A 24945-nucleotide genomic window follows, 5' to 3' on the forward strand; every position below is an offset into this window, starting at 1 on the left:
TTGAAGGAGCGAGTTCTGATTCGTGAAGAGCAAGGAGGGATCCTTGTTTTCTAGTTCAAGGAGCAGGAGATGAAGGATCACGTCCTAAACAGAGGACCGAGGTTATTTAACAATTCAATGCTTCTCTTGGCGGATTATGACGGCATCCGTGATCTAGCGGAGGTTCCGCTCAATTCAATGGAGGTTTGGGTAACAGTGACAGGGTTGCGCATGGCTATGTAATGCCCGTGCCTTGACCTTACTCAGGAATGCCTTGGGACGCTTTGTAAGGTATGATCAAGCTACATTGTAGAAGAAAGATCTCGTGCAAAGGATCCGGGTTGTGCATGATGTATGCTGCCATGTATGGGCTCAACATGCGTACTCATTTTCGGCGGAGGTGGCGGTGGACTTGGAGCTACGATAGGAGAAATGCCATGGCATTTGTCGAGGTTGTGGCTTCTTCGACCACAATCTGGGTAGTTGTGACAACGCTTTGACGGCGGCGGCTTCGGGGAGCACTGCTCCAAAGTTGGCAGCAGCGTTGGTGGCGGTTGACATGTCCAGAGACGAGTCATCGGGTCAGTATGAGGTGCTGCCTGCGGTGGGTTTGGGTCCGGAGTGGTGGACGGAGGAGGCTACGGCTGCTGGATGACTGGATCGGCGTCTTCGAGTTCTGGGGTGAAGCATGCGGCCGATTCAGATTTCTCTGCTGGAAACCCTATTTTCAAAATAGGGTTTTCTGCTGGGCTGGGTGACAGTGGGCCTGAAGGTGGGTTGGGGGGACTGACTGTGGACTTGAGTAGTGAGTTGGATGGGGTGGTGGATGAGAATGTTGATAGGCCTGCTTCTAAGGTGGCACATGGATCTGATGCTGCTATTTACCCAAAGTTTTTGGGGGTGCGAAAATTTAGCCGTGGTGAATGGACTATGGAGAAGCGACACAAACCTACATTGGCAATGATACCTCATGAATTTCATCTTGGTGAACTTGTGGAGGTCTCGATTACTATTAAGAAGACTCTAAAGAAGAAGGGGTGGCCTAAGGGTCGTTCGAACAGGCCTAAGTCTCAAGATGGAGAGCTGGAAAGCAAGAAGACCAACATGATGCTGAGGTTGTTGGATGCTGAAGAGCTGTAGGTACTAACTCCGACTCCAACGGGAAGAAGAAGGTACATGTTTAGGGTTTCAACAAGATAAGACATTCTGGACGCGAGCCTTAGCAGTAGGGGTAATTTTTATAAGTTTTTCTAAGACGTTTCTAGTTGATATTTGTACCATAATGGCGTGCTTGGAAAATTAGACTACCTGAATATTTTTTCCTTAGAGGGCTAAATTATTCTTACTTAGGTTAGGCTTGCTATTCAGCGAGCGTCCCTTAGATTTTAATGAGTTTAATTGTGACTTAGATAGGTTTATCCGATTTGTCATGAAATTTCTTATGTAAGTTCTGTTAGACTCTGACTTGATTATTAATAAAATCAATCATATTAAAAAAAAAATTCCAACTATGTCATAATGCTAAAAATATCTACTCCATGACAAACAAATGAAATAATATTAAGAAACATATATATATTGTATATTTATGGATGGGAATTGATGGGATACATGTTCCAAACACAAGACAAGGTGTTGTAAGACATGAGATGACATAATTCCATGGTAGGTACCGCCATTGTCTATCCTCTAACTCAATTCAACCAACTGTGGTCGAAACACAAAAGCAAAGACACATGCAAATGACAAACAATAAGTTAAACTCAAAACTTGATAACCATATACGTAAAAGGTTGATTTGCTGAACTAGCTTAATCAGCAAATTAATGTAGAAATGATTGTGATTTGTGTGTTCAATTTCAGGGTTGATAACGGATTACGCAAAATCCATGTAGATTAAGGTAGTTAATTAAGGCTGCTGGTCCATCCAGTTAACCCAAGTGAGCGAGGAATTAAGTAAATTAACCCGGTAGCCAATGAAGAAGGTGGACAAAATAGTAGCAGCCAGACATGCCTTGTGCCATGAAGAACAATTCTGATTTCTGAGGCAGCTACGCATGAACAAGGTGAGACAAAACCACCGACAGATCCCAATACCAAGATACACATATACCACACTTTTAAATATTCAATAGTGAGGGACTTTTCTTCCTAACAAATATTAGTTAATTAAGAAAAATCTAAATCCATTTTTTTGTCTTCAGAGACTAACAAAAACTAACAGCTAAATCACTTGGGGTGGTAATTAGTTTAATTAATCAATCTATCATGGAGGCATTCGAGTCTCAATTTTTATCAGTTTATAATCAACAAGTCTCAATAACCTTCGGATTCGTGTGCCTGCAACGAGAGATTAATATGCATGTGCTAGGATATGTTCGTGAATCTTGACTCAAATACTAACTGAATAAATGTATTACTAATCCGCTAAACCCCGAAAAAAATAAACACAAACTAACTGCTCAAATTCCTAAAAAGAAACAAAAACAGAAACAGGGCCATTGATATTTGAAGCCCCTTAATACCAGAAATTGTTTAATTATGATTTAATTACAAATATAAAAGAAAAAAGTACCGAACTTGTATAAGCTGTGCCTGTGCAGAAAGCATCGATGTCGAAAGTGAAAACGACAAACACTAGGCGGGGAAATATGACAGTAAAAGTTGGAAACAAGGGAAGAAAAAGCAGTCAACGTCGGGCTAACGTCATGGGAGAGGAACAAAGGCTGAGTAAAGCCGTCATGTCGTTTGCTTTAACGGCTCAAGGAGCTAAGCTACCTCTCAAAAGTAGCGTTTGTTGTATTAGTTTGGGGTTGGTCCCTTTTCTTTTCAAATTATTAAAAAAGGCAAGCGATATGCGAATTAAATATTGCGTCAGATTTTGCTCAACGACATGCATCATCACCATCTTACTCCTCCACACATGGATCATGTATTTATTAAGCTCTCTCTGCATCTACTTTTGTTTACAGTGTACAGAAGCACAGAAAATGTTTGGCCGACTAATTCTCACTTGTTTCAATTCCTTGTTTTGCCGATTTATTTTTTTTGGACGGATTAAGAACACCAACTTGCATGTGTATCAATAAAAATGGATGGTAGCTAGGATGATATTAGATGGTATGTTTTAATAATTGAAAAAATTATCGATGCACAAAAGAATTTTTAAGTCTTTTAATCTACAACTAGTTAAATCTTTTCCTTCATGCCGCTCGAAATTATTACTAATTAATGCTGTAAATAATTTGTATACGTACGCACTCATTAATAGTATGCGCTAATAATGCCCTTCTTCAACAAACAATATATTAATTAGCCGCTTATAATTCCTAATCAGTTCCTACATAGCACATACACAAGTTGGACTCCCTACAGATATTAATAGCGGTTATGTTTGTCCGGCGGCCGGTATATTCTTTTTTATTCTATAATAATTACTTGGCCGTACAAAGATATGTCGGTAAAATATACCGGTAACATAGCAGAGCACAAATCATATTTCTTCATATCTTGTGTGTATGGACTATGGACTACGATTTGGCCGGTACAACCCTAACAAATTACGAGAAACCTTTGAAATTATGCAAATTAACCAATTGCCGACATGCGTCGCCCTATCATGCATGTTTAAGGTTATGATGGTGAATAGATTAGTGAGCTAAACCACTAGGAGAATCACCGGCTTTTCGCCACGACATGCTGACCTGTTGTGTGCTTTTATCTTCTCCCTCACTAACCCTAATCACATTCCAATTTCCAAAATTTATACCCTAGCCTCACCACGTGAAGCTTGTCCATTATTTATATTCCAATGCAAAGTCTACTTTAACAAGCTTATTAACCTTGCTAACTTGCTTAATTACTTTTGGCGTAGAGTGTTGGGGTTTATAGTGAGGCTAGATTAATTAAGAGTACTTAATATATTAAGAATAGAAGTCTTCTTGGGTTAAGCAAATTAAGAATGTTTAATCAACGGTCAATTAAACGTACAGGATAATAAAATATAAACACACCAATGGGAGCAAAGGGACAAATGGTACAAGTCCTAAAGGCTAAACGCTAAAGCAAAGTTTACATAAAAAAGGAGATTATTTTGCTTGACGTTATGATCTTGCTCAGTGGTTCAGGCCAGGGCTCTCTCTCTCTCTCTCTCTCTCTCTCTCTCAGAGTCTCATCTCCCAATAAGACCTTTATATGGAAATTAAATGCTTGCTCCTCGATCGATTAGGCTATCCTAACCCGCTCCAGCTTTATTTTCTATCTGCTGGTTCAACCAGAAATGGTAAACTGATCGTCCATACAGAAGAAGATATGCATTGCGACAAAGTAAAAGCCTGAGGATTTGATCACGCTCGATCACGCATCCATACTGTTATTTTTTCTGTATAGTCAATACAACCTTTTACGTACGACCAAAAATATGCAGGCAGGGGTTTGTTTTAGGTTCCCAATATTCAGAATACCTATTCAGAACATCCCCCACCGTTTGATCAACCTGACAAACGGTTCAGGTCGATCGTTTCAGTCATGAGATATGATAAGTTAAAATGAACTGATTGACCGATGGATACAGCAGTTTTGACCAGATAATATGATCGGATATACACAAGCAAAGGTGCGTGCATGGGAGAGAAAGAGAGAGACAGTCACAGTACCCGAACTGGTTCAGGGTATTGATCGATCCAGAGAGAAGCATGCATGCATGTATTGGCAATTCAATGCTTTTTAAGCCTTTCCAGACCCCTAACTAGCTATATAGAGATAGACTTACACTGCTACATCCGGCGTGGGTTACAATCCAGGCTATCTCTCTCGACCTCTCTGAGTCTCTGTGACTGCATTACTGCAACTAGCTAGCTAGCTAGTTCGTACGTAACGCACTGCATCTATAGTTAAAGTCATGTCTACGTACGTTCACATACACACGTACGTACACCTTCACGGGCTTACGCTAGTATTATTGCAACTGTGTACACTGCTGCATCATGTACATCGATCTATGTACATATATATAAATATATATATGTGTGTGTATATATATACACGGGTAAGAAGAAGGTAGATTCTTTACTATTGGGAAAAAAGGGTAAAAGCCTAATTAATAACAAGCCAGGCGTACGTAAGTAGAAATTTAAAGAGGTGTCGAGTATTCTGACAATTGTGATCAAAGCACAATCGAATAATATCAGTTTCTTTTTCTTCCCCCAGCTGCTAGCTATCTCCCTCTCTCCCAGCAATTGCCCAGCTGCACTGCACCTTATAATGTATGTATTTACTTCCCCCTGCAAATATATGCACGTAATTAATTAAAGCCGGCCATGCCAGCGACCCAAGAACCCAAAAAGTACACAGAAAAACCTCCTTTTTTCTGCTCAAAGGAACTTCATGTACGGACACTACACCCCTTTTTAAGCTCTACCTCTGCATTCGATCTCTCTGCTTCGTTCTTCTTTAACTTATTTTCTGGGGTTTTATGCTTTAGCTTGAATACTAGTACCCGAAATTCATATTATTATGTTTTATTTGATACCAGAATACGAAAAAGTTACTGGTTCACAGTGGACATGCTGCATACATGTCTAAGCATGCGTACTGTGACCCATGAAGCCTTAGCATGTGCTGCACTTGCTGCTTGGTTGCATATTCATTTTATTTCAATACAAAAAGGATAAAGTCATACCACAATGGCGGAGTTCTTAATTACTAATAAGTTTGTAATACATGCATGTTTCTCATATATTTATTCAAAATCAACCAGTTAAATTCTTTTACATACGACTAATTTTGGTACACGTGTAAAACTTTTATCCTGCCAATGATTCCATAAACCATTTTGCAGTTTGTAATATATATACAGAATATGGAGCTTTATTCTTTTTCTCAATTAACAAACATATGTGAGCCTACTCCTTTTCCATTGATATGTGGGAGATAACTTTGATCTGCAAGAAAATATTCTAAAGAATGATCGGATTGATAATATACGCAATGATAATGAAAACTAGTAATGACATAAATTCCCACATGGGTATGAGACAATAAGTAAGATACTAATATTATTCTAGTATTTGCAAAAAAGAAGTTCTTTAGATCGATAAGAAGAAAAAAGACACCGACCAAAACCAAAAATATTTACAGGGCATCTAATCAAGCATGTTGAGAATACAAAATTATCAAGCAGCCCTTAACTCCTTAAGCAATTAGGAAATTAGCTACGTGGGTATCCAGTTGATACAAATTCGAGCTCATCCAAAATCATGAAAGATCGATTTAAACTAATTCTAGCTAAATAGAATTATAGATAGCTAGCTAGAGATGGTGAAATGCGCATGAAGGGTTATATCAAAGAGAAGAAACAAAGGTTTGTGACTGGCACGTTCTTAATTCGAAAATTAATACGAATCACATAAAGCCTGAGCAGCATGAGCTTATTAATTTAGAGTTAGGGTTAGGGACCGACAAGAGGTCGGGCTCAGCCGTCTATTAACCAAGTCTCCGCTGAAAAAGCCTGACCTCATTGTCTCATCTCTATCCCATAAAGCTTCCACCTCTATTAAACACCTCCAATTATAACATATTAAGTACTAGCATGAGAAAAAGATTGCCCCAAACCTCTCTCTCTCTCTCTTGCATGCGCTGACGACACAGTAGACCGGTTTCATTTTTTTTTATTCCCAACACTGCCCTTTAACCTCCTGGTCCAAAATCACTTCTATAAATACCAACCCTTCCTTCCTTCCTTCCACTCATCACCAATCTCCATTCCTTGCTTAGCTAGCGACTTTCTTCTAGTCTTTAACCAAGAAAATTACCTCGACTTCTATAGTTGTTGATTATCAAAATGCATTACCAAACTGAGTCATGGGGTTCTTACATGGCCACGAGCAGTTACGGTGATTCACTGGAGCGCATAGAGAGGATGGCGTCGGAGAACGCGGTGGTGATATTCAGCATCAGCAGCTGTTGCATGTGTCACGCCATCAAGAGGCTCTTCTGCGGCATGGGGGTCAATCCAACGGTGTACGAGCTAGACGAGGATCCCAGAGGAGGCAAGGACTTGGAGAAGGCTCTGATGAGGATCTTGGGGACCTCCAACGCTGTGCCGGTGGTCTTTATCGGTGGGAAGCTCGTCGGAACCATGGACAGAGTCATGGCCTCGCACATTAATGGCTCGCTCGTCCCTCTTCTCAAAGAGGCTGGGGCTCTCTGGCTCTGATTTAGAGGACTGCTAGCTCTTTTCATCAACAAAAACTAAATGATCACTTATAACATAGCGCAAATTAAGTAAGCAAGGAATGCAGAGGAAGAGGAGTGAAGAAGTTTGTGAGTTTCACCCCCTCCACATCTTGGGAGACACTAATCACTAATTTAATCCATGTCTCATTAGCTAGCTACTAGTTCTTATGCATAATTTTCTTTTCCGAGTTTTATGTTCCGTTTTTTAGCTTTTCCGGGATCTCTCTTTCTAGAGTCTAGAAATGGGTGTGTTGGACTGCCTTTTGAGTACTTTTTTTTTTTTTTATGGTTTTACCATGGGCGTTAGTTCGGTGGGAATGTAACTTCTCCCTCCTCTGTATACAAGAAAAGTGCAAAAAAAAAAAAAAAAAAAAAGTTTTTCTTACATTAATTAATCTTCGGTGTTGTCTTTGTCTCTGACTTTATATATTTGCACAGTTGCTCAACACAAGATTTTCAAGTTAATTTTAGTTTGCTGTCTGTACTCTGTAACTTCCACGTTGTTTTTTATTCCAAACCTTCGTGCTTAGGAAGAAGAAAAAGCAGTGTAATATATATGACGCAAGACAATTAATTTGTTGGTCAGTGAAGGGACAAAAAAGGAACAACGGCGTTGTTTGTGAACAAAACATAAAACATGCTGCGTCACCAATCACCATCTGTTTTCCTGTCCGGATTTGGTCAGAGTGGTAAACTAAAAGTGCAGGGAGAATCGTTCTTGCGCCGGAAAATGTGGCAGTTTAGTTTAGTTTCGTAGTGCCCATAATGAACTTGACTGAAATCAAATAGAGCTGCACCCACCTTTGGCTGGCAAATGCCTTTGGATCAGAAAACTTTAATTTCCAACTGTGATGGTAGGCTCGACGTACTGCTCGAGTCTTTTCAGTTGCTGCAACCTCTTGGGCTTTCTGAGTTTTATGAGTGGGAGTTTATTTTTCAGACCAAAAAAGTGTGGGGACTGTTTTTTTTGGGTCAAACTGGAGTTTATTTGGACTTCGTTCGCGTCAACTATAAGCCATCTCATGATTAAATTTCATGTGCATGTGTGTTAGATAGCACTTGCTAATTTTTCAGTTAGATTTCTAACAAACTTCGGAATTTTGAACTAATTGTGTTAAAGTCTAAATGTTTTATTCACAACTACTTCATTTAGTGACAATGTCATTACAATTACGAATATCTGAATTCTAAACAATTATGAACGATAAGTTATTGTGTAATAAATAATAAGAAAAATGTATGTTTCAATATCTTGTATCAATTTCTTGTGATCAACCGATGACTAAGGATTCTTTGAGACCTTTGGCTATTAGAACATCAATATTTCTATGCATGGGTTCTTAGGTTCATACTAAATGTGCTCATTCACCATAATTCTTACTCTAAATTTTTATAACTATTACCTTTTATTTTTGGCACATTTTATACATAAGTTATGCAAACAATCGAGTTGTGCGGCGTCCCGCTTCATGGCTGCTATTATTGCCTCCATGACTGCCAGGCTAGCGACTAAGTTGTCGCTCAGAGAGGGTGAAGGACCGGTGGATTTGGGGAACCTTAGGGTTCCGGGGAAGGAATTTCTTGCTTGCCATTTTTACTTGGTGGGGAGACTCAACACTTGTAGGGCGGTGGTTTTGGATTCGTTCCGGAGTGCGGTTAGATCCATGTGGAGATTGACGGGGACGAGGACGGTGAAGGTCCAACCCCGAGGTGACCGTTTTCTGTTTACATTCACCCTTGTGAGGGTGACTTTGTGATTTGGACTTTTTGCAGCAAGACCCTCTTGATTAAGTGAGACTAGGCCCAAAATTGTTCAAAGGTTAGACCTGAGAACAACTTCGTTGTAACCCGCTAGATGATAACAGCAGCTATTTGGCTTGATGATAACAACAACGATTGGACCGGATGATAACAACAGCGATTGGAGTTAATTTTCACTCGAACAGAACTTATAGGTAGATATGGTGTGGGAGCTAGATACCTGGGAGTTTAGCAGAGAGAGAGAGTTCCAGCAATGGCGTGATTTCTGGGTTTTAGGTTAAGGTTGATTGGGAGGAATTGATGGCTAGGGATTCAGAGATAGAGCTTGATATCTTGCTTGATGTTTCTGGGTTGTTGTGGCTTGCTTCCAACGGCGATGAACCCGCTTTTTATAGTGGAGATAGGAGGGGAAGATTCGTGCTAAGAACTGGGGGTTTTGAAGTGGTATTCTTAGTTTTGGTGGGATAATCCTAAAGCTTTCAACTTTTGTTTTCTCCATGAAACTAAAAGGGTGAAAGCTGGGTCTTGCTATGAGAGTGAAGGCCGGTGGTACAGGCATGGGGCGGTGAAGATCCCAGATTTTGTGCTACTGTGATCATTGAGGGATTCTAATCCCTTATTTTCTGCTATTGTAAATTGTAATCACAAAGTTTGAGGGCTATTGGAAATTGAAACGGGATTGCTGGGTATATGAATCAGAAAGCTTTTCCATGGATTAAGGGTTTTTGCCAAAAGTGGTGAAGCATCAATCCCAGCAGCAATTTTGATAGAACAACATTCTGGTTTGGGGAAGAAGATGGTTTCAACGAGCTTGGGCAAGAGGCTATTGTAATGGGCTTTTGGTAAGGAGGTAATTATGATGGGCTTTGAGTTTTGCTGGGCCTGCTTTCATCTCTCTACTAGCCTTTGTTAAGATTCTAGACCCTCAAGCATGAATTTTGGTCCCCAAGCCCAAAATTGTCAATGGACGTTAACTTAACAATAGGCCTCACAAAATCTGTTACCTTCCACACCACATCCCTTCGTATAAGCCCCAAACGTAGCTTGGGTTTACGTGTATTGCATGGTAAATAAGCGTGTTGGCTCCTAACAAAATGCATGTCAATCGTTTGAGTGTTTGGGCTTCTCGCATTGCTTGCTAAATAGAGAGCTTCCTTTTGATGTGAAATGGGCTTGCTCGAAGGCCCAATATTTAGGTTACGAGGTTGATGACTCATCCCCTTTGCCTGTCACTTGTTAAATTTGAACTTGTGGAAATTTGGGTATCAACAACCCTTGAACGTGATCTTGCGCGGGTGAAGAACGGAGGTCCGTGGGGCTTTCAATGGGCTATGATTTTGTTGAATGATTATGATGGATTCTCAGAGACTGCTAAGGTGAAGCTTGATTCTATTTGGATCTGGGTTGTACTTGAGGGCATCCCACCGGGTATCTTGACTGAACTTACTGTTAGGTTGGTGGGAGGGACAATTAGAGAGGTTCTAGAGGTGGATCGCTTGGCTCTTCGTCGTGGGGAAGCTCAAATTCGGCTTGTCCTCTCCATCAATGGTCCGGTGCGCCTAGATCATAGGGTTAAGGTTTCACCCACTGATATCCTGACGTTGCGTTTCCGGTATGAGCGGCTTATGGGGCGTTGCAGGCTTTGTGCTCTCTTGAATCACGGTGGGCAGCGGTGTCCTAGGGAGGATGAGTCGGAAACCAATACTGTGGTGGAGGAGGGCTCGCAGCAGGCTCCTGGGTTGGCTCTCCCAGCCCTTGTGTTTAGGGCTAACTCCCAGCCCTCTCTTTCCTTGCTTTTGACATTCAAAGTCCCTAACTTGCTGAAGTTGGCGACTTTGCCGGGGTTTAAGGGCACGTCGGCCTCTGTTCCAGTCGTGGGGATACGTCGTCCTAGGGAGGAGGAGACTTCAGAGGATGTTAAGAGAGCTAAACATGGTCTAGCTCTTGCCCCAGCCACTTTGCAACCGGAAAATCTTGGGTTGGAATTTTCCTCTGATGGTTTGGTGGAGGTGAAGGTGACGTCACCTCCCAAGGTCTATAAGAAGAAAGGTAGGCCTCGGGGACAGAGAAACAAGATTAAGCAGGCGGCATCTATGGGTGGTGGTTCTTCCATGGTGTTAGGCTCAACGGATGAGGGTCGTGGCAGCATGCTAGCGGGTGTGGCAGCTGTGTCTGCTTCCCAGTCCAAGTAGGAGAAGCTCCCCTCTATCTATTAGGGTGTGATGAGGCCTCATTGGTTTTGGTGATGTACACCAAAAGGGTCTTAGGCTTCAAAGGAATCAAGGAGGTGTCACACTTTGGAAGCCATAGTTTTTTTAGTTTTCTAGTTTATTGCTTTTGCTGGTAGTTTCTTTGTTGGATTTTAGTTTTTTGGATTCCCTTTGGTTTTTGAGTTCTCTGATGAGCTTGCATTGTAATATGAAGGGTGTTTGTACCCTTCATGCTTGGCCGAGTGAGGTCGTTATGATTTATATTAATGGATTCGTCTTCCGTTGCCCTAAAAAAAAAAATCAATCAAACCAAATATTGTTATTTTGTGTCAACCAATCAAGATCCTCAATCCTATATTTAGTACAAATGATTAACTAAAGAATTCTGATTCAAGTTTCTTCTTTTAGACTTCAGAGAATGAAGTAAAGACAAACGGTTCCGACTTCAAAAGTTAAAATGAAAATTTGTTGGTTACAAACAGGATGTACAAGTGACAATTTCACCCTTAGGCTACACAAAATTTTCCCTTGGTTTAGCCCCCCAGCATATTGGGCTGAAAATAGTTGATGGCCCATAAGATTCATGTGGACTGTGCGAGTACAGCACCTTAGTGGACCTATGGTCAACTTGACGAGTCTCTCTCTCTCCCCTCTCTCACCGACGCGTTCCAACAACAAGCCCCTGTTGTCATCTTCTCATTGGCCCCATTTTTAAATTGCACTGGGCCTCGAAACAGAGAATCCAGACCCTCTGGTTCTTACTCAGGTCTTTTTTTTTTTTTTTTTACTGACAACAAAAAAATTCAGTCTTACACTATTTACTGACAGATTCCAAATTGAAATCTCACTTTTCCTCTCTTTCATCCCCAATAAAATTACAAATCTCTATCCATCTATCTCTAATCAATATTTATATATCTCTTGCCTCATAATCACCAAGATCGAGCCTAGGGTTTTTTTTGGCCAGAAGAACGAGAACGAAAACCCCCCAAAGCTCTCCATCCATGCCTTCTTTCAGGTGCGTTTCATTTGTTCTTGCTTTGTGTCTGTTCATGAATTTTGACCGGGAAAAAGTTTTGATCTTTTCTGTTCCTGAATTTGGGATAATGAATTGTGACTTGTTTTCTGTATTTTCCTGCTCAGGAATCTAACAGACAGAGGGTATTGATAGCTAGCTCTTCGAGTTTGTTGAGTGAGTGGTTGAATTGGTGTGAAAAAAGCTTTTGGACTTTCAAATGCCGGAGGAGGACTTGGTCGAGCTCAAGTTCCGACTCTATGACGGATCGGATATCGGTCCTTTCCGCTACTCCCCGGCCTCTACAGTGGCAACGCTTAAGGAGAGAATCGTCACCGAGTGGCCTAAAGGTCAGAGACTTCCACATTGTGTGTTTTCATGATATAAATGTTTCTGTGGTGGATGTTGCTGTGATGAGTTCAATTTTGCTCTTCGTTTTTGTGGGGGAAGGGGGGTTGGACTTTATGACAAACCTAAGGTTTTCGGGTGGCTTTCACTTGAGAGTTTACATTAATGTTTGTTCAAACCAATTTGCGCATAGAAAGATTAGTGGGCTTCCTGATTCCAATTAATAAGCCAACTAATTGAGCTTGATAACAATCTCAAGTTAATGCTTTCTTTTGTTTAAGTGCTTTGGTGCTGGTGGTTCATATAGAGGCAGTTTTTATGTGTTGAATTTTTCTACATTTAAGTCTTGATATCCAACATGAAAATACTATGTTTGAATGTTGGAATTAGACGAGCACCACCACTGATTGTTCCACACTGCTAGTGGATTCATTGTTATGTGTTTGGGGAATGTGTCAAGTAAACTGCTTTTCTATTGTTGAGAAGGCTAATAACCAATAAATACCAGAGAAAAAGCTACTCTTCATACAAAATGAACTTTTAGGAGGAAAAGTATGTGGCTACATCATGTGATTTCAGTAGAAAAAAGAGGTATGAGTTTCAAAATTTCTTTTGAACCAAAGTGATTTCTGTTTCAAAGAATAGGCTAGTTGTCGTATACTGTAGTTTGCTGTTAGCCAAAGGTGTCATCTAGACATGCTATCTGGTTACAGGGAGGCTCTGCTACTATTATAGTTAAAAAAGAGACATAATTGAGCTATAATTCCCAACTACTACTTCGTGGACCTGGATAATAGTAGCTCTGGAGAACCATTTATATAAAATTAGTTTACTCTCTGTTTCGTAATCATGTATGAGGTCCTTCTTTAGTTGCTTTCTTTTAGCATGCTTGATATCTATGTAACTAAAAGACATTCCCTGGAATGCTAAGTATTTTAGTGTGTAAAGTGGTAGTTATTGTTGGTTTAAGGCAGTGAGAGCCTGAGAGGTTAGAGCTGTTTGAGCTCTGAATGCTTAACACTTGTAATTTGATGTCAATTGTTGTTTGGTAAGGTTAAAGGTGTAAATTGTCTATGACCTCAGTCAATGCCTATAACTTATTAAGGTAGGGAAACTAAACTGTGGTGTGCAACATTTCACTGCAGTGTAGACAAATTTGTCTGATGCTTTAATCTGCAAATGTTTTGAATTGAAATTACTGCATGCCAAAGCTGCTACTCTCTCTGTCTCTCTAAAAGTATATATGTCTCAACTTAAGAAGTATATAATTATGATAAATTGTGGCCTTTGTTGGTTCAACTTGTCTCCTGCTTATTGTTTTTGGCCTTCTAAAATTTATCTGTTTGTTATTCTATTAGATAAAAAAATTTCACCAAAAGGAGCAAACGACATAAAATTGATAAATGCTGGGAAGATCTTGGAAAACAACAAGACTGTTGGCCAGTGTAGAGTACCATTTGGAGAGCTTCCAAGAGGAATTATCACCATGCATGTTGTTGTTCAGCCTTCTGTAGCAAAAGCAAAAACAGGTAGATTTCATCCTCAGTTAATTATTTAATGCAATGGCTCTCTTGCTCTGAACTTCTTTGTTTACATTTTTTTTTTTTAGTCAGGTCAGATATCTTAGTATAATGACTTCAGTAGGAATTGGGCTTTGCCCTTTTCAAAGCTAGTCTGTTATCAGCAAGGAGCACTGCCTTCTTCTTTCTCACTTATTCAATTCCATGAACTTAAGTGGAACCTTGTTGGTCTTGACACCACAAAAGCTCAGAGTTTTGAGCATTAGTTACCTCCCATGCATTGCTTATTTATTCTTGGTTCACCAATGGCACCCTTGTTGTAGTGGATTGTCCTCACTTAGGATTGTGAAGAAAACTCCTAGAATACTAACTCTATTTCAACCATCATTATTTCTATGTTAAAACTGTCTTTGCATAATTCCAAAATGAATTAGAACTTCATGAGATACTACAGATTTGTTGGCATCCACTGCATCTACTGAATATTAGTTTGCTGTCATGAACAGAAAAGAAGATTGATGAGGCCCCGAGGAAACACATATGTTCATGTTCAATATTGTAAGAGAGTCGGTCAATCCTCATGACAATGGTGAAGACTGTGAAGCTTGGCTGGGGTCTCCTGGAACATGGAAGTGAGTAGCTGGAGAGAAAATAATTTGTACAACAGTCCTATCCCCCATTATCACTTGGAGGGAGTTCCTGTTTAACAGTGCATGTTAGTGTAGTCTTTGCGTTTTATAAAATGGGTGCTTGATGTATTTTGGTAGCTTAGTATGTATCAGAAGAAAAAATATAATTTATACAAAGCTTATGGGGTTGGAATGGTGGTTATTGTCTCTGTTTATACTACAGTTACTGTCAATACTGTGAATGTGATGCATTATGCATCTCCGTTCGTCTGATTGCTATCGTTTTGAATTAAGTCAATGTACTCCACAACTTGAATCTGAATCAGTGAGTATCAAACTATCAATTGTTTTTCAGTCTGAGTTTCAATGGTTGGTTAAGTTAATGCTCCGAGTATGTTATCAAATTAGTCTCAAAGTAGAGAAACCTTGTCCAAGTTTAGGACAAGAGCATTTTACTAAGTGATGCAAATGATAATGTTGGCCAAATTTGCATCCATTCTCGGTCTTTTACCTTGGAATTACATATCTTTTGACTGTAAGGACGAAATAATAGCATGGTATCCGCCTAATATAGAAAATCAGTGATCATTTTTAATAATATACATTGCATTCTTTATATCATATTATACCTATAATATCTATTGCAGTAATGAATTAGATATATCAGCACTCATTTTCAAAATGAAAAATAAATTCCCTTCTGTCTTACCACCAATTGTTTTATTTTCAGATCCTACGGAGTCCAGTGGTAACGACACAATGCTAGACGAGAATCAGATAGATACTCGAGCCTGTATTCAGAAACAAAATTCTCATTAATTATTCAACTGAAATATTATACAAAAAAATGATTAATATTGACCTAAAGCCCCTGGGGTCTCTATCTACCCGAGCATACAGAATCAACGCTTTCGTCTCTTTCCTCTCGCCATCTCTTTTGGTTTTTTTGCATGGATCTTTTTAGACAAAAATAGTGAAATAAAGACAGAGAAATTTGCACGTACAATAATGGTGACGATGAGGTAGCTAACTCTAGCATCTCCATGCAGACGCCGCCATAATAGACCGGTCTTGCCACCCCAACAGCAAGCAACCTTTGTCCTCCGTCATTCTATAGCCGTCGCACGAGTACAAACCCAGCAATATCTTCGACTGAGTCACCGCGTTCGCACTCAGTGGCACGCTTTTGAAACCCTTCCCTTCCATTATTTTCCTCCACTTCTCCAGCCTCTCGTGCCTCTCCGTCCTCTCCGCTCCTTCACATGCTACAATGTTCCGTATCTCCGGCGCAAATATGTACTGCTCCACCTTAGCCCTTTGCGCCGAGTCCGGTGGGAACGTGGCGTCCAAGGAGTCGAAAATCGCCGAGTAATAATGTAGGGCTTCGAGGAACCTGCCCAAAAAGTAGGGTCCATTGTGGCTGGCCTCTTGTTCCACTAGGGTCACAATGTTGGGTGCTTGGTCACGGATCATGGCTAATAAGTTGCCGAGACAGTTCCCCGGAACGCGGTGGAGACGGTTCACGGTGTTCACTGCTAGGGCTTCGCCTATTCTTCGGTTGAACATGTGTGGTTTGAGGTCTTCTAGTTGTTCTCCAACTGCATGAAACTCAAAGGGGACGTGAAGAGAGATTGCTAATTCAGTCAAACACCGGCCCGTCTCTTTCACCGCCTCTAAGCATGGACCGACTCCAGTTATTCGGAGAAATGGGGCACCGCCCGATCGGGCTGCTAGGGCTTGCATGAAAGCTGGCCATTGATAACCTTGAAGAATATCGAGGTCAATAACATGCACACGTTCTTCGGACTCAAACGCCTCGAAAATGGCTTGGTTAGCGGTGAAGTGAGCGAATTTGACGTAGGGGCAGGCTTGGTAGACAATTTGGTATATCTTGAGGATTTCTAGGGAGTTGGGAGGGAAAGGAGAGAAGGGCTTGGGCGCCAAAGCACTTGGATTGGTGGTTAGAGTTGCGGCAAGGCGTGCGCTTAAGGCTTCTGTGAAGCAGGCGGCAACACGTTGCATGGAGTCGCCAAGAGCCGACACCACTTGATTGAGGTGGTGGAGATACCTTCTTGCTAACATGTAATCTTCTTTCGCAACAGCTTCTGCACAAGCAAGAAGGAGATGAACCAGTTGGAGACCACTGTCTTGTTCCTGCACGTATATATAGATCAATATATTAGCCAAATGATGTCACTCAATCACTGGTTTATTTATTTTTAACAAGTAAGCTATATATAACCCGTATATAAATTATTATTTAATGAATTTGATGCATCACAAGGTAGACCGGATAAAAAATAACTAATCAAGAGACTTTTATAGTCACAAAATTAATGTGTTCTTAAGTTTATTTATCAAAGTAATGATGTGATAATGCTTCATTTAGCAAGCGCTGTTTTTAGCTTTCAGCAAAACATGTATAGTAACACTTCATTTCTATGTAAAGGCAGGCAAACAAATTTGATGAGTCTCATATTTTCCTATTTGCACAAGGATAAGTCTTATAAGATATAGAAAAATTTACCGGCTCAGGTGCAACAGGAGGAAGAGAAGGCGCCATCAAATTGTAATTGTGGTTGTTGTGGTGTTGCTTTTGTGGGTGCATCTGCATGTGTTGCTTCTCTTGCTGGCGTTCGTGCATCAATTGTTGTGATAACGGTGCACTACAGTTGGATCCCATCTGCTGATATGCTCCACCCCCCCTCGACTCTTGGGTCATCTGAGAGTTACACGCCGTAACTAACGATGTTTCGCTCACCGATCGCGAAAACCTGGAAGGGTTTTGCATGGTTGTTGACATGTTGCAATCCATTGAAACCATTGGGTTGTGATAAGATTGCGAGGACAAATTGCTTCCTCCTCCTGACATCTTTGATGTGCATGTGGTTGTTGGGTTAAGGTTAGGGTCACTATACGCTGCTACAAAGCCGTCTCTTTGATAGTCATCCAAGAAGTCTTCGATTGACGCTGGTGGTAGTGACTGCAGGTTCTCCGGCTCTTGCTGTATGTAATTCACGGGAGAGTTGAAAACCCTCCGGAGTGGACTTAGTCCCTTTCCTTTGCTGTTGTCCCTGCTGAAAGCTCCGAGAGGAGGTGAACCAAAGCGAGGAGGAGAGCAGCCCGAAAAGCTAGTCTGTCCCTGAATCGCCTGACCATTGTAACCGAAAGTACGAGGAGAGTTGGGTAGATTATTGTTCGTGTTTGCCACCGGGGACAACACCATGAAATCAGTATCAAATTGTTCCGAAAACAACGACTCCCATATGGAATGGTCTGGTGATTCAACTTCGACGTCGCCTTCTAGCTCGAATTTGAGAGCTGGGAAGTTGAGGCTCGGTGGGGTTAAGCTAGTAGTACTGTGATTCATCATGTCGGAGGAAGACAGAGCAGTAGTGGTAGTACTCGTAGCTTTCTTTGGTGGTTCGGACATTATTGTTGATTCGTTGGGAGAAGTTGGTTTGAAATCGCTGCATGAGTTCTCACTCTTGATCGAACCCATGCTCCCACAATGAGAGTTCATCATCATTTTGAAAACAATACACTAAAAATTAAATGGAGATTTTTGGTTTCAACTTTGCTCTCATGCTATAGATAATTGAAGCTATTGCTATTATGCTAGCAAGTTAATATGGAAAGAGAAGAAACTCTTAAAGTTCTCTTCTTATTTGGAGGGTATCTTGTCTCCTAGTCCAGAAATTTTTTTTTTGCTGAGAAGGTTGTCCAAACAGAAGGGAAAGAGATTTTAGGGACAGGCCCAAAAGAAATTAAGGGTTAGTGTTTGTAGGTTTGTGATGGATCGTCTGCCTATATTTCATCTCCTCACACTATGCTTTAGCTGTTTACTAGGGGATTAATTTTGTCATCTTTTGTCACCTGTTTGAAGTTTTGACTGTATGTTACTGAGCTTTGGGGTTTAGGAAGGCATAAGAGACAAAATTTGAAAGGTTCGGGCCCCACATTCCTTGGGCCGGCCCAGCTGAAACAAGGTACTTTTGCGATATACCCTTCAATAATTGGGAATGTAGAATTGGTCATTGGTTAAGCGATAATCCTAATTCGGAGAAAGATCTGTGGAAGGGGAAAGAAGATGAAAAGGACTAGAGGGAAAGAGACTTGCAGAAATAGGTAATGACAAAGAGGAAACAAGACTCTCATTAGACTTTTGAGCTAAATTGGTTTAAAATTTGGGTAGCTAGAGGCTTAAGGAACGTACAAAAAAGATATTAGCTAGAGCCGTGCTATAATAAACCAACCATAGTTTAGTGACAAGATAGGGTGATTAGCGGATGACCTGTGAACTCAAAACTCTTATGGAACACGCATTCATATACTTATTGGTGTAAAAAATATCTTATGTTATTCTAGATATGCATGTGTTAACTTGTTTATAATCTACACTTTTATTCTCCGATCATTTTCTGTTTTTATTTTTAGCTCACCTCAGCTTAAAATAACAAAGAAAAATAAATTAATTCTCATTTCTAGTTTTTCCAATGGATCAATATTTGCTTCATTGTTACTGAAGAAAGAAATTTGATGATGGGAGTCAAATTAGGAGAAGTGGTGGGCAAAATGTGATAATAGAACAAGACAAAGGTAGGATGAGTGTTTGAGTAAAGGTAAATAAGGAGAAGTGGCAGGACGTGTGTATGTGAGACGGTGGAGCGAAGAAAGAAGCCAAGAATGGGACATAGGCAGAATCGTCGGTTATGGCGTCGGTGGCGCCGCCTGAGCTTTGGATTTGCCAAAGGAACGAAGCGCTTGTCCACAACTTCCCCATCTCTAGCTCTTAGGCGGCATCTGATCTCTTTCTAGCTCTTTCTATCCATCCTTCTTAATCAATCAATCAATTAATTAATCATAATAACAACACCACACGTACCTTGCATGTCCTTTCTCGCATCTACTCAATCCTGCAGTCTTGCTCAATGAGCACAAGTCAGCAGCATCTTTTCCAAATCGAGCTAGCTAGGAAAGCTTAGCATTTACGTTTATATATACATGCTGCTTCATTAGTTCGTGACAGAACTTGATCAGCGCCATCATCAATCCTCCCTCGTCTCAATCTCCTAAAGCTAACGTATAGAAAGGTTATGGATCTTGACATTCGATCTTAGATTTTAATGAGATTTGAACTATATAAATCGATTACAAAATGATGCGTCTAAACCTAAACAACTAATTAGCTATATATCTTGATTACTTGATACTAATGCTATTCTGATTATTTTGCACTAAAATTATCAATGTTTTGCACCTAGAGTTTCTGCAATTTGCAGTTTGATTCAAAAGTAGGTATCTATAATCTATGTATATGCATGGAAGTATATGTCAATGTTTTTACTAAAATTTAATCAATATCTGTAACTTTTAATTTCATATATATTACCTACAAGAACTTTCAATATTTCGCAGCTAAGGAAGCTAACAAATAATGCTTTGGAGTAATTCGATCTCATTACTTGCCGGATGCAGGTGGATCTGGTTTGCGTTGTATGCAACTGTATATGAACTAACAAATACAGATGATGGATCATGAACTGTAGTATGGACTACTCGTTTGGCCTGTATTCTGATCAAACATATGGTCAGGTCAAACTTCAAAGCACTGCCTTGTAGATCCTTATTGATCAATAAAAATATAATTGTCAACTCTGTTTTTCAATCTCCAGCTAAATATCCTTGACATATATGCTAGTGTTAGTCAAAAATAAGATAAGAACTTGAGAAGTATTGAGAGAATGAATTGTTTGAAATTTTATTCATCTCATAAATGGAGGTATATATGTTAGAATAAGAGAACGATATGAAACAGAGAAGGATTATTGGAACTGAATTGCATTATCATTGATTGAAAGAGGCTCTGTATAAATAGAGCGTACAAAACAAAGTAACAAACTAAGCAAAAAATCTGGAACAACTACCCATGACTAACAACTCCTAAGTTCATGGGATTTCCCTAAAGACTTGGTAAACAAAACAAACTCCTAGTAGACTAGGACTTTTACTTATTCAAAGCTAATTCAAAACAGAAAACACCTAAAGTCATCAAGACATCAGTTTAACTAAGAAACTCCAGCAAGTCAATCCACGTGCATCAGTAATATCACCAGCAACTTCTTTCAAAGAACACATACCAAGTAGTCCTTGCAGCCTCATAAATGTAGCAACCTTGAGAGGCTTTGTTAGGATATCAGCAATCTGATCTTCACTTTTACAATGAACCAACTCAATGATGCCATCCTTTGTCAAATCACGAAGGAAATGATACCTTATATCAATGTGTTTGCTCCTGCCATGTTACACCGGATTCTTTGACAACTTGATGGTAGAACTATTGTCACAATAAATTGCAGTAGCTTCCACTTGAGGAAAATTTAATTCTCCAAGCATTCTCCTTAACCATACTGCTTGACAAGCACATGATGCTCCGGCAATGAACTCGGCTTCAGTTGTTGACAAAGAGACAACTTGCTGCTTCTTTGATGACCAAGAAACAGCCCCACTACCCATCATAAACACATAACCGGAAGTACTCCTCCTATCATTTACATCCCCAGCATAATCACTATCAGTAAACCCAACAAGTTCTGACATTTCTCCCTTCTTATAAAAGATACCAAAATCAATTGTACCTTTCAAGTAGCGTAACACCTTTTTTGCAACAACGATGTGTTGCTCAGTTGGATGCTTCATAAACCTGCTAATAAGGCTTACTACAAACATTATATCAGCCCTTGTGGCTGTGAGGTACATCAGACTACCAACAATTTGTTTGAAGAACGTGCTGTCAACCTTCTTGCTTTTAGGATCGTTAGCTAACTTCAATCCCAGTTCAGGATTTTTAACCAACTTCAATCCTGGTTCTGCTGGGATTGCAACAGAATTGTAGTTCTTCATCTCAAACTTCTCCAACACCTCCAGTGCGTACTTGTTTTGTGTAATGAAGATTCTAGCTGCTGATTGTACTACCTCGATGCCAAGGAAGTAATGCAACAATCCCAGGTCCGTCATATCAAACTCCCCCATCATAGACTTCTTAAAATCATGAAACATCAGTTCATCATTTCCGGTGTAGATTAGATCATCTACATACAAGAAAACAATCAAGTACTTCCATGTAGCTCCACATTTGATGTACAAAGTATGCTCATAAGGACACTTTTTGAACCCAGCTCCAGCAAAGTAGGCATCTATACGGCTATACCAAGCTCTAGCTTATTGTTTAAGCCCGTAAAGAGCCTTTTTCAGCTTGTAGATTTTCTTCTCACTACCTTTTTGCACATAACCAGTGGGCTGATCAACATACATCTGCTCTTGCAACTCTCCATGCAAAAACGCATATTTAACATCCAACTGATAGATAGGCCATGCATTTTGTGCTGCAGCTGATATCACTAACCTGATTGTGTCAAGCCTCACAACTGGAGCAAAAACTTCCCTATAATCAACACCATACTGTTGCTTGTATCCCTTTGCTACCAACTGAGCTTTGTGCTTCTCCACTTCTTCTTTTTCATTCAACTTGGTCTTGAAGACCCATTTCACTCCTACAGTCTTCTACCCCTTTGGAAGATCAGTAAGCTCCCAAGTGTCATTTTTCTCTATTGCTCTTATCTCTGCATCCATAGCATTCTGCCATTTCTTTTCTTTGACCGCATCCTAAAAAGTTAAAGGATCACAGTCTGAAAATAAAATCAAATGAGCAAGTTGATCATCATCAGAAAATTCATCTCCACTTACATAGTCAATCATCCATGCAGGTCTCTTCCTGTTTGTTCTTTGGGATTATGAGCTTGGAGCTGCTGCTTGAGCTTCATGTATTGGCTGCTCATTTGTCATGTCTTCGATAGGAGAGATTTGTAGCTACACTCCTACTGTAGGAGGGATTTGTTGCTGCACTCCTAATTGTTCTGCATCAAAGCTCACAGGTATTTGCTTCTGTTGGGTGCTCTTGTCTGCCCAATTCCATGTGCTCTCCTCATCAAAAACAACATCTCGGCTGATCACAATCTTCTTCGTGATGGAATTATACAATTTGTAGGCTTTGGATTGCTCACTCACTCCAATAAAGTACTTCTTTTTACCATTAGATTCCGGAGAGATGGGTCCACATGAGTCAGAATGAACTAGCACAAGGGGTGCACGAGATCTCCAGGCTTTTCCTTTTGGGAATGACTTACGATGCTGCTTGCCAACACAACAATCTTCACATACTTTGTTGGAAGGAGGACAAATTTGAGGAAGACCAGTAACCATCTTCTTCTGATATAGTGTCTGCAATCCATTAAAATTCAAATGACCATAGCGAAAATGCCATAGCCATGTTGAATCTTTTATCTCGGTCAAATGGCATGAATGAGCACTCTTGATTCGCAGCGGAAACAATCTGTTTGGCGTCATCTTTACATGAGCAATTAGACCTCTTTGAGGATCATAAACTTCACAAGCACCTTCCCTGATTGTAGACACATACCCCTTCTCTTGAAGCTGACCAATACTCAACAGGCTACTCTTCAAATCAGGAACATAGAACACATTGGAGATTGTTTCAATATGATCAGCTTTAGTTCTAATTCGAATATCACCCTTGCCCATAACATTTACATTAGAATTATCACCAAACCTTACAATAGTGTGAAATGTTTCATCCAAAACAGAGAAGGATGACTTACTACCTCACATGTGATTGCTACACCTGGAGTCTAAGTACCATGTGTTTGCTTTAGGCTTCTCCTTTACATGCAATGCCATCAGAAGTGTCTCTTTTTCCTCTTCCTTTTTCTCTACAAAATTGGACTGCTCCCCATTCTTTGCTTGTCTTTGTGAAGCTTCGCATAACACTCTGAACGAAAGTGACCAAGCCCATGACATCTGAAGCATTTAATCTTGGACTTATCAAAATGCCCCCTACCTCTACCTTGGGAATTTGAGGACTGATGATCGTAGGAGTGAAGATCATGTTTGGTCCTATCGTAGGATTGAAGATCATGTCGGGTCCTACTTCCACTGCCATCTCAAAAGCCTCTGCCTCTACCTCTCCAAGTCCCACGACCTCTTCCTCTTATTGGAAAACTACCATTTGTTGCTACTTTCAAGGCTGCTTGCTCCTCTCCATTATTTCGATTGAGTTTTTGCTCATGTACGAGCAACGAACTCTGCAGCTGATCCACTGATAACTGATCAATGTCTTTGGATTTTTCAATGGAGCAGACTATGTAGTTGAACTTGTAAGTCAAGGAGCGAAGAATCTTCTCCACCACAGTAACATCTTGCATTTGTTCGCATCCTATTTTCCACTGACATAACTCTTGAGAAATAATCTGAAACAGACTCACCAACGTTCATCTCAAGGGTCTCAAACTCTCGACGTAGTGCTTGGAGCTGAGAGCATTTCACTCTTGCATTGCCTTCATACTTTTTTTCAGTTAGTCCCATATTTTCTTCGTTGTGTCCTTTTGAAGAATGGTCTCCAAAATTGCGCGGTCAATTGCCTAAAAGAGGTAATTCTTTACCTTGAGATCTTTCAGCTTCAACTCATCCAATGTCTTTCTCTGTGCAGCCGTCATCCCCTTTCCAGAGGCAAGCTCAGTAAAGCTTGTCTCAATGAGGCTCCAATACTCCTTCGACCTCGGGAAGTTCTCCATTAGCATGCTCCAATGGTCATAGTGACCATCAAAGTGTGGTATTGAAGGCTGTATGTAGTTATTCTCTGTTGACATAACCCTTGCTACTGCACGACACACAAAGCTGCTGCTTTTCACCTCAGGCCCAGTGGGGGCTCTAATACCAGATTGTTAGAATAAGAGAACGATATGAAATAGAGAAGGATTATTGGAACTTAATTGCATTATCATTGATTGAAAGAGGCTCTGTATAAATAGAGCGTACAAAACAAACTAAGCAAAAAATCTGGAACAACTACCCATGACTAACAACTCCTAAGTTCATGGGATTTCCCTAAAGACTTGGTAAATAAAACAAACTCCTAGTAGACTAGGACTTTTATTTATTCAGAGCTGATTCAAAACAGAAAACACCTAACAATATAAGGGTGATTACAGGTATACAATCGACTTACGTCTCTACCCTCTACCACACAAAGAATAGGAATGTACTAACTACAAAATAATTACAATATATTCTATCCCTAATACTATGCTATGAGTACTCACGCTAATACTCCCCCTTAAGTTGGCACATACACATCAACCATGCCCAACTTGCTTAGTGAGTCATAAAAA

At 40.2% G+C, this 24945-nt stretch overlaps 3 protein-coding genes across 3 annotated transcripts; 2 read left to right on the forward strand and 1 right to left on the reverse strand.

Annotated features, from left to right (window-relative positions):
• The first annotated feature begins 6711 nt into the window (after window positions 1-6711).
• On the forward strand, window positions 6712-7574 carry LOC112183462 (glutaredoxin-C5). Its single transcript, XM_024321842.2, has one exon. The coding sequence runs from the start codon at window positions 6821-6823 to the stop codon at window positions 7193-7195; it is 375 nt and encodes a 124-aa protein (XP_024177610.1). The 5' UTR covers window positions 6712-6820; the 3' UTR covers window positions 7196-7574.
• Window positions 7575-12044: 4470 nt separating this feature from the next.
• LOC112184142 (membrane-anchored ubiquitin-fold protein 3) lies at window positions 12045-15042 on the forward strand. The gene is made up of 4 exons (XM_024322422.2): window positions 12045-12204; window positions 12330-12551; window positions 13908-14078; window positions 14576-15042. The coding sequence occupies exons 2-4, from the start codon at window positions 12422-12424 to the stop codon at window positions 14629-14631; spliced, it is 357 nt and encodes a 118-aa protein (XP_024178190.1). The 5' UTR covers window positions 12045-12204; window positions 12330-12421; the 3' UTR covers window positions 14632-15042.
• A 320-nt stretch (window positions 15043-15362) lies between these two features.
• LOC112189207 (GRAS family protein RAM1) lies at window positions 15363-18476 on the reverse strand. The gene is made up of 3 exons (XM_024328484.2): window positions 17226-18476; window positions 15703-16852; window positions 15363-15489 (listed from the first exon to the last, which is right to left on the reverse strand). The coding sequence occupies exons 1-2, from the start codon at window positions 18225-18227 to the stop codon at window positions 15731-15733; spliced, it is 2124 nt and encodes a 707-aa protein (XP_024184252.1). The 5' UTR covers window positions 18228-18476; the 3' UTR covers window positions 15363-15489; window positions 15703-15730.
• Between the last annotated feature and the right edge of the window lie 6469 nt (window positions 18477-24945).

The sequence above is a fragment of the Rosa chinensis genome, chromosome 2, assembly GCF_002994745.2.
Source record: "Rosa chinensis cultivar Old Blush chromosome 2, RchiOBHm-V2, whole genome shotgun sequence".
Classification (NCBI taxonomy): domain Eukaryota; kingdom Viridiplantae; phylum Streptophyta; class Magnoliopsida; order Rosales; family Rosaceae; genus Rosa; species Rosa chinensis.